Below are 13,094 nucleotides of genomic sequence, written 5' to 3' on the forward strand. Positions count from 1 at the left end.
TAAATAAATTATCATAAATTCCTTAATCATCGATAAAATATTAAAATATTTTACCACAAATTCAAATGATAAAAAAAACTTATAAATGAAAATCATCATTACCGTATGCTAAAATTGAATAAAACTTTTTTTTATATAAATAAATATATATATATATATATATATATATATATATATATATATATTTACAAATGTAATTTAAAAAAATATTTATAAGATGTTTTTTTGAAAGGAGTTTTCTTTTTCTCGAAATCGTAGTATTCAATAATTCGACCAGAATCTTGAATGACCTGAGGTCGAGGCGATGAATAGAAATAGGCCAAAGGTGATAGATATCACTAAGATCACCAGACGTTTTTTATTCATATATATATAAATTTTTCCACTAGAATCTTTATGCTTTTGGTTAAAAAAAGGCTGCCTGTTTCAACAGATGCTGCGATAAAACGAGGAGTAAAATATCGATGCTTTACACAGTAAAATATATTTGCTTTAGATGTTTAATCTCACCTGGTACTTTAAACCCTAAACCTTAGATCGGTAGTTAAGTTTCTTTGTGCTTGCATACCTATCATAAATCAAATTATTGTTGTAACGTTGTTCTCAGGTCATTCACTCTTTTTTTAATTTTAAATTACATACTTATTATATTCATTTAAACCTAGTTGATTATTGAACTATTAATATAATCTATATAAAAATAGAATGGAATACGGCATGAGCCGGATAATGCAACTGGTAGAGCACTCGGCGCTAAACCGACATGATCTGGGTTCGATTCCCAGCTCGGACTATCCGATTATTTTTCTATTTATCTATAAACTGTTTATTGAGAAGGATCCTTCCTTATCCTTCCTAATCCCCTCCTATACTTAATATGGGAAAGTTGGAACGATTCACGTATATATTCCCGTATGTGTGTGTGTGCATGGACACACACTTTCCTGCTTTACAACATTATTTTAATGTAATTTAAAAATGTGTGTGATGTTAACCCGGGTTAGAAAAAATTATATGTGAAAAATGGCCCAATATAGGGGACGGGAGGGGGGGGGTCCCCACAATTTTATAATAAAAAAAAAAATAATTTTTTTAAATGTTTTTCAAATATTCCAAACTTACTTTTGGAAATACAATTGAATTTTTTTGTTAAACTTTTTCAAAAATCGAGTGTCCGCTGAAAAATATTAAGGACTTTTGTTTTATGATGAAAAATATTAAAAATTTTTTTTTCTTTCTGTGTATCCAATAATTATGTAAAATGTGATTTTTTTTACGTAAATTACTTATGAAAAAATTTAATTTAATCAAATTTATTCAATATCCAGAAATTTTTTTTTTTTTAATGGCAACTGAATATTTTTTCTATTCACTTTAAATATCAATAAAAAAAAAGATTTTGCGTATTTGAGTCCTCAAAAACTTAGTATCTCCTTAAGTACCCTGTTTTGCTTCTCTACCCCTTCCTCCCCTAATTATATACAATATATTTACATTTTACACAGTTTTCAGAAATTAAAAAGAAATTAAAGGGACCTTTGAATTGCCTTTTATAATGCATCTATTTACAGCTCACTAAAATGGCATATGTTTATATACAATTTATATATGATTATACATAAAAAAACCATTATATATGTTTATATATAATTTTATATGATTACATTGAACCATTTTCTACATATAATTATATGTAATTTTTTTTACCCGGGAAATTGTGTAACTTTAAATTTATCCGAATATAAGTATAGTAAAAATTAATAATTTCATTCACAATTTGATTAAACTTTTAAAAAGTTCTTAGACATTTAAAAACGATTATTTTCAGTATTTATAAACTATAACTAATTTTAATAAAATTTATAAAATAAAATTTAAGGATTGAAAAAAAATTTCCACAATAAATTTCTTATAAAATTATGTAATATTTATTATATAAAAGCCGCCATCATTTACTTTAATTTCATATATTTCGTACGTAATATTAATTAATTTTTATTTAATTACAATTAACATTGCGAGCATTAAAAATGGTAAATATTTATAATATTTTATAAATATAAAGTATAAAAATATATCTGTGATAAGGCTATATATGAATAAATTAATATAGTGATCAATTAAACTTATATATATGTAGAGATATATAATAAGTTTTTAATATTCGATAGTAACAGTCTTCGTTTTGAGATATTCATTAAGTGCTTCTTGGCCCAAATCTTTGCCAAATCCAGATTGTTTAAATCCACCAAATGGTGCAGCTACATCTGTTTTATTATAAGTATTAATAAATACAGTACCGGCATCTATTTTTTCAGCAAAACGTAAAGCTCGAGTTATATCTTTAGTGAGAACACCCGACGCAAGCCCGAATTCCGTATTATTAGCACGTGCTATCAATTTATCCATGTCCTTGGAATTAAATTTCGAGATTACCATAATTGGACCAAATGATTCTTCCTTAGCAATATACATGTCATCTTTAACATCAGTAAAAATAGTTGGTTCAAAATACCAGCCCGGTCGATTTAATCGCTTCCCGCCATAAACCAATTTTGCACCTTCTTTTACACCCATCTCAACGAATTCAATTAATTTATCTAGATGATTCTTATGATTTTGTGGTCCATGAGATGTTTTTCTGTCCAACGGATTTCCAATAGCTATTTTTTTAACTTCTTCAATAGTTCGCCTCAAAAATTCATCATGAATTTTTTCTTCTACGAAAAGCCGACCTAAAAAAAAAACAATAATTAATTGTTAAATTTTCTAATACTAATAAAAAAAATTGAATTTTTTTTAAATTAATAGTGTATTTTGAAACAAGGGATGTGCCCCGCAGAGGTGGTCCCAGATAGCAAAATGACGTCTTGATGAGTTCTGAATAAGTTCCTATTTATGATTTGGACGTCTCATTCAACATCTTAAAGAAATCTTTAAGAAGCTCTCAAGATGTCAAATGAGCCACCTAGCAAACTCAGTAAGACGTGTTTAAAAAGAGTTCTTTCTTCTGACTTCGCAAATAAGACTTCAGTATGAATTTACCATGATGTCTTAAGGAGCTACTCATTTTGACTTCATAAAGAAGTTAAAAAAAAGAATACATTTAGACGTGACAAAACTGACGTCTTATTTATGGAGTCTTCAAGAACTCAATTAAGAGTTCTTTCAAATGACACCTTTAAGAAGTCATTATAAGACTTCTTGAGGACGCCTTCAAAAAGACGTCGTAAATCAGTCATTCCGGCTTGAATGCTGTCTGGAGTGGTTGTGGTTAGATACAAGCAATGAGGATTTTCGATCATGCTTCCAGTTAATGTTCACCCTTCAGTCACTTGATTATATTTTTCGATTAAAAGTGTCGTCTGGGAAGGAAGTAGGAGTACCCGCAGCGCGTGTATTCCTGAAATACGTAAGGAAACGGCCTCCCGTAAAACGGAGGTGGACTTCGATCCCATTACATTAATTAATTTGCTAATATTTTCTCAGAACAGATGGCAGGGGAAGAAACATCTCCTCTTGGCCAAGTATGTCGACCAATACATGGAATTGTTGCTATGGGCGAATTCTCTCCGGCATAAGAGGAATCGAATGCTTAGGATTCTATGGGTATAGACTAGTGGCTGTTGGTTCCGCCCAACACGCAAAAATATTCTTGATCTGATCATTGATCAAATCTTAGAGTTACGCCAATTACGAGCTTATGTTCAATATTTTATGATTATATTATGGTAGAAAAGACGGGGCACTCGCAGCACGTGAGGAAACGGTCTCCCATAAAACGGAGGGACGTTCGATCCCGTTACATTAATTGATTTGCTAATATTTGTCCGCTTCTGGACTGAAATCATCTTGTTTCGACTGACTGTATAAACACTAAAACTTTAAATTTCGATATTGGTATCATGAAAAGTATTTTTCCATACCTGCAGCAATACAATTTTCTCCTTTATTGAAGAAAACACTGCTCATTCCAACTCTGACAGCGTGCTGTATATCAGCATCTTCAAAAATAACAAGTGGACTTTTCCCACCTAATTCCAATGATACTTTTTTTAAATTACTTTCAGCACAAGTTTTCATAATTGTCTGACCGATTTCCGTTGAACCAGTAAATCCAAGTTTTCTAATTAATGGATGCTTGACAATAGCCATTCCTGTAACTGAACCATTACCAGGTACAATATTAATAACACCAGGTGGTATTCCTGCTTTAACTGAAAGCTCGGCAAACTTAAGAGCAGTAAGTGGTGATGCTTGAGCTGGTTTCATTACAACAGTATTTCCTGCAGCCAAACAGGCAGCCATTTTCCATGAGAGCATCATCAATGGATAATTCCACGGTGTAACTAAACCGCATACACCAATTGGTTCTTTTTTAGTGAAAGTTAAATTACGATTTGGCCGAGCGTGCGATATTGGAATTGTTGATCCTTGAATTTTATCACACCATCCAGCGAAATATCTCCAGGTTTCAATAGACATTCCTACGTGAGTTTTTAAAGCAAGAGTATAAACAGCGCCTGAATCAATGCTTTCAATTGTTGCCAATTCTTCTTTATGCTGTTCCATCAAATCTGCTAATCTATTTACACAAGAATAAATATGTTTTATGTATATATATAATACTTAAAGACAGCTTGAATTATTTTATTGGCATTCATAGAACGAGTATTTAAAAAAAGAAAAAATAAACTTACTTAAAAAGTAAAGCACCACGTTCACGGGCACTTATTTTACTCCATTCTCCCTCTTCAAATGCTTTCTTGGCAGCTTTAACTGCCAGATCAACGTCCTCGGAAGTTGCACTCTCAACTTGACATATAACATGCTCATCATGTGGATCAATGCTGGGTATCGGTTTACCGTGACCATTAACAAATTGACCGTTGATAAAAAGCTGACGTGGAAACTTCAAATCAAGATTATTTGCACGTACTTCTACGGCGTCATATTTAACGTCCTTGCCAGCTCCAGAGGCTCCTCTGCCTACTGCAATAACTGATGTAGCAAACTCAATGAAAACTGGTGCCATGAACACGTCTGTGTTTTGTATCGCCACGCCAACAAGGTCTTTGACTTCTTCGACCAGTCTTACTACGTCCATACTACCAGCACCTGTGGATCCAATTGTTTTTATTTAGTTTTTTGCTACCGAGTTCCGGTGCAATGTAACCCGGGTCGGAAAATTAGATCTGTTTCTAAATAAACGATGAATTCAAATATTTTTTATTTAATTTAAGTTTTTAAATCGTATTCATTTTATATGGGACTTTGTGTGTACTCGGCGCGATACCGACATGGTCTGGGTTCGATTCCCAGTTCGGGCTATCGATATTTTGCTCAATTTATCTATAAATTGTCTTATTGAGAAGGTTATTTGTAAGTTTAGGTTTCACTATATTTAAAAATTGGTTTTTGTCTGTACTATTCCCTATCCAGGCCAATATCAGACTTGTTTTCGTATTATGTTTAGTCTGTTTTTAAACGCTTTTAGATTCAAAAAAGACTTTTTTGTTATAATTATTAGTCTGTGTTCATTTGATTTTAAGACAAAAGCAGACTATTTTTTACTATGATTTTTAGTCCACTTTAAATCGCCTTGAGATCAAAACCAGGACTTTTTACAAATATGAATAATAATAATAACTTAGATTTGTAAATTTGTTTTAATTTTCTTAATATTTGAGACATACTAATGCGCTTCCGTAATAAGGTGTCACAAGAATTTTGATGGTTTCTAATGCCAAAATATTTATCGATTTTATCCAGTAAATAATAAAAATTTCTTGACATTTTAAGAGTAATTTTATTACTTTTATTCAATATCATAAGAAAACTAAAAAATAAAGTTGTCAAACTATCATTAACTGCCGACATTTTTGAATAAAAGACACCAAGTAAATAGTAAACAAAACAAAATAAATTCTGGAACTTAAAATATTTTTTATAAATAAAAATATTACAAGTTCATGATTTAGTCTAGTTTTGTCCTTGCAAATTTTTAGAACTAAAATTTTCCAAGTTCAAGAATTAATCTAGTGTTGTCTGCTCGTAACGCGATTTTTTTTAAAACAACAGATCAAAAGAGCTTAAAATTTGTATTATAACACGCGTTTTTTGTACCGTATTAAAATTTTTGAAAGTGTGTAAAAATAAAAAATGGGCAATTTTTGTTGAATCAGTCTAGTCTACATCGTAAAAAATTTTCGGAGTGAGCGCGAATTAATTCGGAGTGAATTCGGAGCCGATGATTTTTAATCACCTCGGAGTGAAATTTACTCCTTAAGATCAAAAACAGATCAACTAGTTCAAATACAGACCAATTAATCCAAATGCAGTCCAGTTGGACTAAAATCAGATCAAATTTTTCGACCCGAGTAAATATAAATCATTTATTAAATACACAAATATATACGATACTTACCACAAGCGAAGAAATCAGTATCATTGTCGACTTCTACATTGAGAATACTCTTCCAAATTAACCGAATAGATTCGACATGTATTTTCTCTTCTTCTGTAAAATCGATGCTGGCTGCTTCACTGACCTTGCCATACTTTGACGCAAGAATCGTTTTATTTCCAATCTTAAGTTTTTCAACGTTAACGTATTTTCCATCTGCTGCGGCAATTAATAAACCATTATCATGAACAATTCCAGGCTTGCCATCAACATCAACAACATCTCCTTCGAGTTTTCCTTCATCCCACAGTTTAGATCCGTAGAAACGAACTTTTTCACCATTCAGTAGAGTCCAAGCACCGGGTGTACTATCAAGTGCGCGGATAAAATTATGAACTTGCTCGGCAGTCTTTTTATTCCAATCAATCCGCTGTAGTTCTTCTTTGTTCAATAAAGGATCATATGTTGCGCCTTCTGAAGGCTGTGGTATTTTTGGTGCCTTTCCACTCGCTACAAGATTTACCGCTTCACCCATAGCTTTAATACCTTCTGGATACAAGAAGTTATTGTATAAACTATCCAAGGTATCATTTTTATCCACGGGACAAGATTTTTGCAATAGAATCGGTCCTGTATCTAAACCATCGTCGGCCCAAAATATTGAAAATCCAGCTTCTTTGTCACCTTCGATCAGAGTCCTGAAATAATAGTTATTAATATCTATTGGCAGGATTTAATTCCCGTGATGTAGTAGCCCGAGTCGAAATATTAGACGTAAGTTGAACGTTCTTAACGTTTTAAACGTGAATTGAACGTTTTGAAAGTAAATTGAACGATTTTTTTGTATTTTGGTTCGTAAAAAATTGGTAATTCCATGAGTTATGATTTTAGTTTAATGATAACATTAATTAATTTATTTCAATATTTGTAATCACAATTTTCATAACCTTGATATCATAATATATGAAAAGATATAATAGTGTTAGATAGAAGTATGAACTGAAAAATTTTTTTTTTCAAAATACGAATTTTTTATTCAAGAGCCAGAAAGGCGGACGACAAAATTTTAGGGAATTGACGTGATTATAATCCAGGAGTACAAAATCTATGAAAAACATTTTTTGGAATGATTACGTTTTGTTATTGTAAGTCTAAATAGGTTTTCGAGTTACGTTTTCGATTTATGACTCCAATCTACGTTTTGAATAAGTTAAAAGCTGTCAAATTGAGTTTTTAATGTCCAAAACGTTCAATTTACGTTTAAAACGTTAAGAACGTTCATTTTACGTCTAATATTTCGACTCGGGAGATTATTTTAAAAATTTATAATTTCATCATATGAAAACCTGTTCTAAGAAATAAATATCAACAGTTATCTAACTGGTTTATCAGGAAATATTATCTTACTTTCATATACTGACTGACATTAAATGTTACTAACTTTCTTTTAGTTTTCACAGCAAATTTAACTATTAATATTAATTCTCTAATAAAATTTTAAATAATTTCAATCACTTAAAGTACACAGAAAAAAAATATTTCTTGGCGCAAAAATTTTTACTCACCCAAGAAAAATATTGCATTATGAAATAATGACAAAAATCTTTTTAGGACTACAATTGGTGCAATAAATTTTTTCTCGCCTAAAAAAATTATTTTATACCTCAAGAAAATGTTTTTCCGCTCCAATAAAATTTTCGTTTTCAATTCATAATAAAAAAAATTTCATGACGAATTTTCTTAGGACGAGAAAAAATTTCTTGGGTAAAAATCATTTTTTTTAGTGTAGTTATAAAATTATTTATTTTTCAATAAATATTGTCATTGTTTTATTTTTATTTTTTAATGGAAAATATATATTTTTAACAGTGGAAAATGTAATAATTTATATTTATTAAGCTTACCAACTAATAGCACTGGCTCCACGATGACGTGGAAGAATTGACGGATGATAACAAATACTTTTATGTTTCGGATGATCAATTACTTCCATAGGAATAAATTGAGTACAAAAAGGCAAAACATTAAGATCGACATCGATACTTTTATAAAGATCTAATATTTCAGGTAACGGTACACCTTTATTACGCCAAGCTTTGATTTTAAAAACTGGTGTATTATCAATTTTTGCTGTTGCAGCTGTAAATTAATTATAATTATTATTATTATTAATTGAGTTTAAATTTTTTAAAATAATTTATACTAATAAATCATGATAATTACAGTAAATTGCGGGATATAATATTGAAAATTTAAAAAATGTGTAGAAATATGACTTTAATTATTAATTGATTAACAGAATAATAAAATAATTAGTAGGGTTGTGGTTTAAAATTAAATTTTCTCAGGCGCCCCATAAAAAGCTTCTTTTTAGTGAAAAAATACGTGGGGAATTTGGTTTTTTCGTTTTAAATAAAAAAAACACGTGCCGAAGGACGATCAAAGTTCATTTTTCGATACAATCGCGTTTTTTTTAAATATCTCATGAAATATGCAGATTAAAGGAAAAAAACGTAGGGACAATTTTGTAGGAAATTAAATTCTTGACAAAAAAGGTCATATTCATTTTTTTTATAAAACGTGTATTTATGAAGATATTTTAAAAAAACTTCTTTAGATCTTATCAATTGAGCATTTGAAGGATTATGAATGTTAAAAATAACGTTTTTTCTTAAATATAGACAACTTCGAAACTCGTAACATCAATTATTAATGCTTGTTACTATAATACAGTTTCTATGTACTTAGAAAAATGTTATTTTCAAAATTTGAATCCTTAAAACGCGCAATTCATCAGATCTAAAAAGTTTTTTTAAAATATCTTCATAAATACACATTTAAAAAAAAAATAAACATGACCTTTTTTGTCAAAAATTTAATTTCCTACAAAATTGTTCCTATGATTATTTCCTTTACTCTGCATATTTCATGAGATATTTAAAAAAAACGCGATTGTATCGAAAAATGAACTTTGGTCGTCCTGAGGCACGTGTTCTTTTTACTTAAAACGAAAAAACCAAATTCCCCAGGTATTTTTTCACTAAAAAGAAGCTTTTTATGGGCGCCTGAGAAAACATAATTTTTAACGACCACCCTAATAATTAGTCATCATAAATTAATGATTTAAATAAAGCTATAATTACCTAAAGGATCTTCTCGATTAGATTTATCTGGTATTGTAAATACTCCAGTGATTTCATGTCCGTCTTGTTTTAAAAGTTTATAAACTTCTGCTGCAAAATTACTCTGACCTATAATCGCTACTTTAAGTTGCGCCATTGCAGTCTAAATAATGAAAATTAATTACAATTTATTTTTTTTCTTAATACAAAACTTATAAATTATTTTTAAAATTCAAATTTAACCATACTCATAATTAAGTTTTTAAACTACAAATAAAAATACAATTCGATAAAATCATTTCTACAGTTAATTTTTTTTTTAATTTTATCAATGATAAGTTAATAGTTTTATTTCCTTCTTCTAATTGGGTGAGTAGCTGATAACTATTTTTTAGTAGGAATTGATAAAAAAAAATTCTTAAAACTTAAATATTAAATGTTAATAAATTTAAAAATTTAAAACTTGATTATTATTTATTTTTTTACAATAAAATTAAAATTTTTTAAAAACAATTATTTTATCAAGTGTAAAAAAATATAAATATACATACATATATTAATATATTAATATGCAAACAAAAATTTATATTTTAAAAAATGTTATCACAAATGTAATCTATAGCAAAAAAAAAAAAATATGCAAAGAGATTAAATACAAATAGAATAACAAAGTAATAAAATAAATTATATACATGCACGTTATATTAGTAAATATCATGCAAACAAACTAAATTACATGACTTACCTATATTTACATTACACACTAAGTACAAATGCTTCACAATTACTCGTAAAACTTCAAAGCTGCTGTAAATAATAATACTACACAATAAAACAATCCCATTAATTTATAAAAAAAATTAATATATATAAATAAATATACACAAAGTTAGTTACTAAAAGCAGTAATAATATACCATTACTCCAAAAGTACACTTACATACATAAAATTTCTACAACAGGAATGCAAAAAAAAAAATAAATTCAAATCTCTAAATAATAAAATTATTCACCGTGTAAACAGCAAATGTGCGCTTAGTTTGTAGCAGTAGAGAACTGGCAAACATTTATAATTTAAATTTTCAAAAAATATTAAATATTTGAATGAACTAAACCGGTGCCAGACGCCGTTAGGAAACGTCTCGTTTCTATACTCTAGACTACGTGCTGTGACGAAAGTTCGTTCACGTGGATATCGATCGGGTTCCTTGTGGGAATTGAAAGTTTACTGAACTACAAGAGAGGGAAGTGGACTTTATATAAGAAATTTGTTATCTGTCGTATTAGAGGGTCAGGACCTCAAAGATTCTCCCTCCCAATTTAACGATTTGCATAATCGTGATTATTTAATTTTTTTATATGTAATAAAAATTTAAAAGAAATTTGTAAAAATATATATACATATAAATTTTTTTTTTTGAAAAAATTTTAAATGCGTAATTGGAGTTTATTATTAAAAATTATTGAATCTTTGAGTAATTTTAATTAAAATATAAAATAAAACTCGAGGTAATTACGGTACGATAATTAAAAAATAATTTAATTAATTATAGTAAATTATATTTAGAGGCCAAATTGATACTGATCAATTTATTTTTTATCTTTATTATAAAATAAATTAAATGACAGTAAATATATATATATTTTATTAAAGAAAATTTTTAAATGGAGTAAAATTATTAAAATTTTATTTATTTTTTTAAATTGTATGCGCGTTTTTAAGACAGATTTATCAAACAGAGACTGATTTAAATTATTGTTGCTGCAATCGCAAGAGCTTATCAAAATGTAAGAGTTAATGTAATTTTAAAATCGATCGTCGGTGAATATTTAATTCTTTTTAATTTTTTACAATTATGAATTAAATTTAATTATGAATAATTACATTTAAATCTTGTAATTAATTTTCTCTTAAAAATAATTTTTTTTTTTATGTAATAGTTCATTGATCTTCAGATTGATTATATCTGATTTTATTTTTAAACATTAAAACAGATCGACTTTTTATTTCAATAAGAAGACAATACAAATTTGTCATGAATTGAGTTTTATCATTTTTAGTGATTGTAAAAAATTTTATCGTAATTAATTAATTAATATAATTAAAGATATTAAAAATTTTTTCAGAAAAATATAAATAAATTTATTTGAATTTTACAAGGAGAGCCAAAAAGTGCGAACCCTAGGAATAATGTTTTGAATTTCAATTAACTTTGAAATATATTTCTTAATATTACACAGTAAAAAATTTACGGAGTCAACGCGGATTAAATCTGGAGTGAATAAGGAGCGAATGATTTTTTATTTATTTAATGCCCTCGGAGTGACATTTACTCCGAATGGGAATTTATTTTAATATTAAAACTCCGAATCGGAGTAAATGCGGATTTAAATAAAATCCGTAATCACTCAGAATTCACTCCTAATTTTTTACAGTGTAATAAATAGGGGACGAGCGGAGTACGGTGGGCAAAACGGGTTACTCCCAAAATTTTATAAAAAAAAAAAATTGAGAGATCTCGAAATTTACGAAAAATTTGACTTCAAACTCTCATAACTTTTGAACAGATGAATTTATCAAAAAATCATAAGAGACTTATTTTGTAGAGCGTTAAATTTTTTTTGTCCCATGTTTTTTAAATGGAAAATAGAAAATTATGATTTGCGGCCTCTAAATATCAATGTTAAGAGCTCATATTTTTACAGGATACTGTAAATTTTAATTAAATCCAAATTCATTCCTTCACTCGGAGTCCTGGAGTTTAAAAAAAAATCACTTCTCACACAAAGTAAAAAAAAATTTTTTTCCAGTCGTTTCGGAGTAACGAGGATTTTATTTTACATCTGCTCCACATTCACTCCGAAATTTTTTACAGTGTAAATATTAAATTAAATAAAAATATTAACAGAAAAAAGTTTTATCGATTATCTCTATAGCATAGGGAAAAAATATGAAATTATTGATATTGTAAATTTCAAACAGATCATATATTCTGGTGAACCCCAACATGAGATAATAAACTTACCGGAAATATCTGGTTAAAATTTTTATTTACTTGTGACTGGGTTATAGTTGGCTGATAAGTTGATTATTATCTCTTCATATAAGCCAGCAATAATTGCTTTTACGTGGTTTCATTTTAATTAAATCGATATATACATATATATAATGATAAATATACATTCAGATAAAACATTTGTGGAATCCAACACAATGATTTCTCTCACTCAAATCAGTTGTCTCGGAATATACACATGTATTTCAAGTATGACCTCTATTCCCGTAATTCATTATATGCAATATATGCGTTTATAAATATCTCCCTTATATGCTTTTTTATAACTCATTTATAAATAGAAATTATCGAAATGTATATTTAATTATAAAGTTTTCATAATAATTGTAATATATTGTAATTTATTCAATAAATTTGTCTTGCAGTCTTCATTTTTTGAATACACATTTGAATTTAAAAAAAAAAGCATTAAGAAGTTTTAAATATTAAGACTAAAGCTGAGGCTATGGAATTCCATATGTAGCCGGAAGTTTGTTTTAAAATTTTTCC

General features: G+C 28.3%; 1 protein-coding gene across 8 annotated transcripts; it reads right to left on the reverse strand.

Annotated features, from left to right (window-relative positions):
• Positions 1-1,905: 1,905 nt before the first annotated feature.
• LOC130672514 (cytosolic 10-formyltetrahydrofolate dehydrogenase) lies at positions 1,906-10,765 on the reverse strand. 8 transcript variants are annotated; one of them, XM_057477163.1, is made up of 8 exons: positions 10,542-10,765; positions 10,275-10,332; positions 9,550-9,694; positions 8,311-8,545; positions 6,428-7,104; positions 4,701-5,118; positions 3,927-4,585; positions 1,906-2,735 (listed from the first exon to the last, which is right to left on the reverse strand). In XM_057477163.1, the coding sequence occupies exons 3-8, from the start codon at positions 9,683-9,685 to the stop codon at positions 2,158-2,160; spliced, it is 2,703 nt and encodes a 900-aa protein (XP_057333146.1). In that variant the 5' UTR covers positions 9,686-9,694; positions 10,275-10,332; positions 10,542-10,765; the 3' UTR covers positions 1,906-2,157. The 8 variants fall into 8 exon arrangements, with proteins under 8 accessions (XP_057333146.1, XP_057333144.1, XP_057333145.1 ...); XM_057477161.1 differs by having other exon boundaries at positions 9,550-9,691; positions 10,274-10,332; XM_057477162.1 differs by having other exon boundaries at positions 10,275-10,335.
• Positions 10,766-13,094: the final 2,329 nt, after the last annotated feature.

Source organism: Microplitis mediator, chromosome 7 (assembly GCF_029852145.1).
Source record: "Microplitis mediator isolate UGA2020A chromosome 7, iyMicMedi2.1, whole genome shotgun sequence".
Taxonomy (NCBI): domain Eukaryota; kingdom Metazoa; phylum Arthropoda; class Insecta; order Hymenoptera; family Braconidae; genus Microplitis; species Microplitis mediator.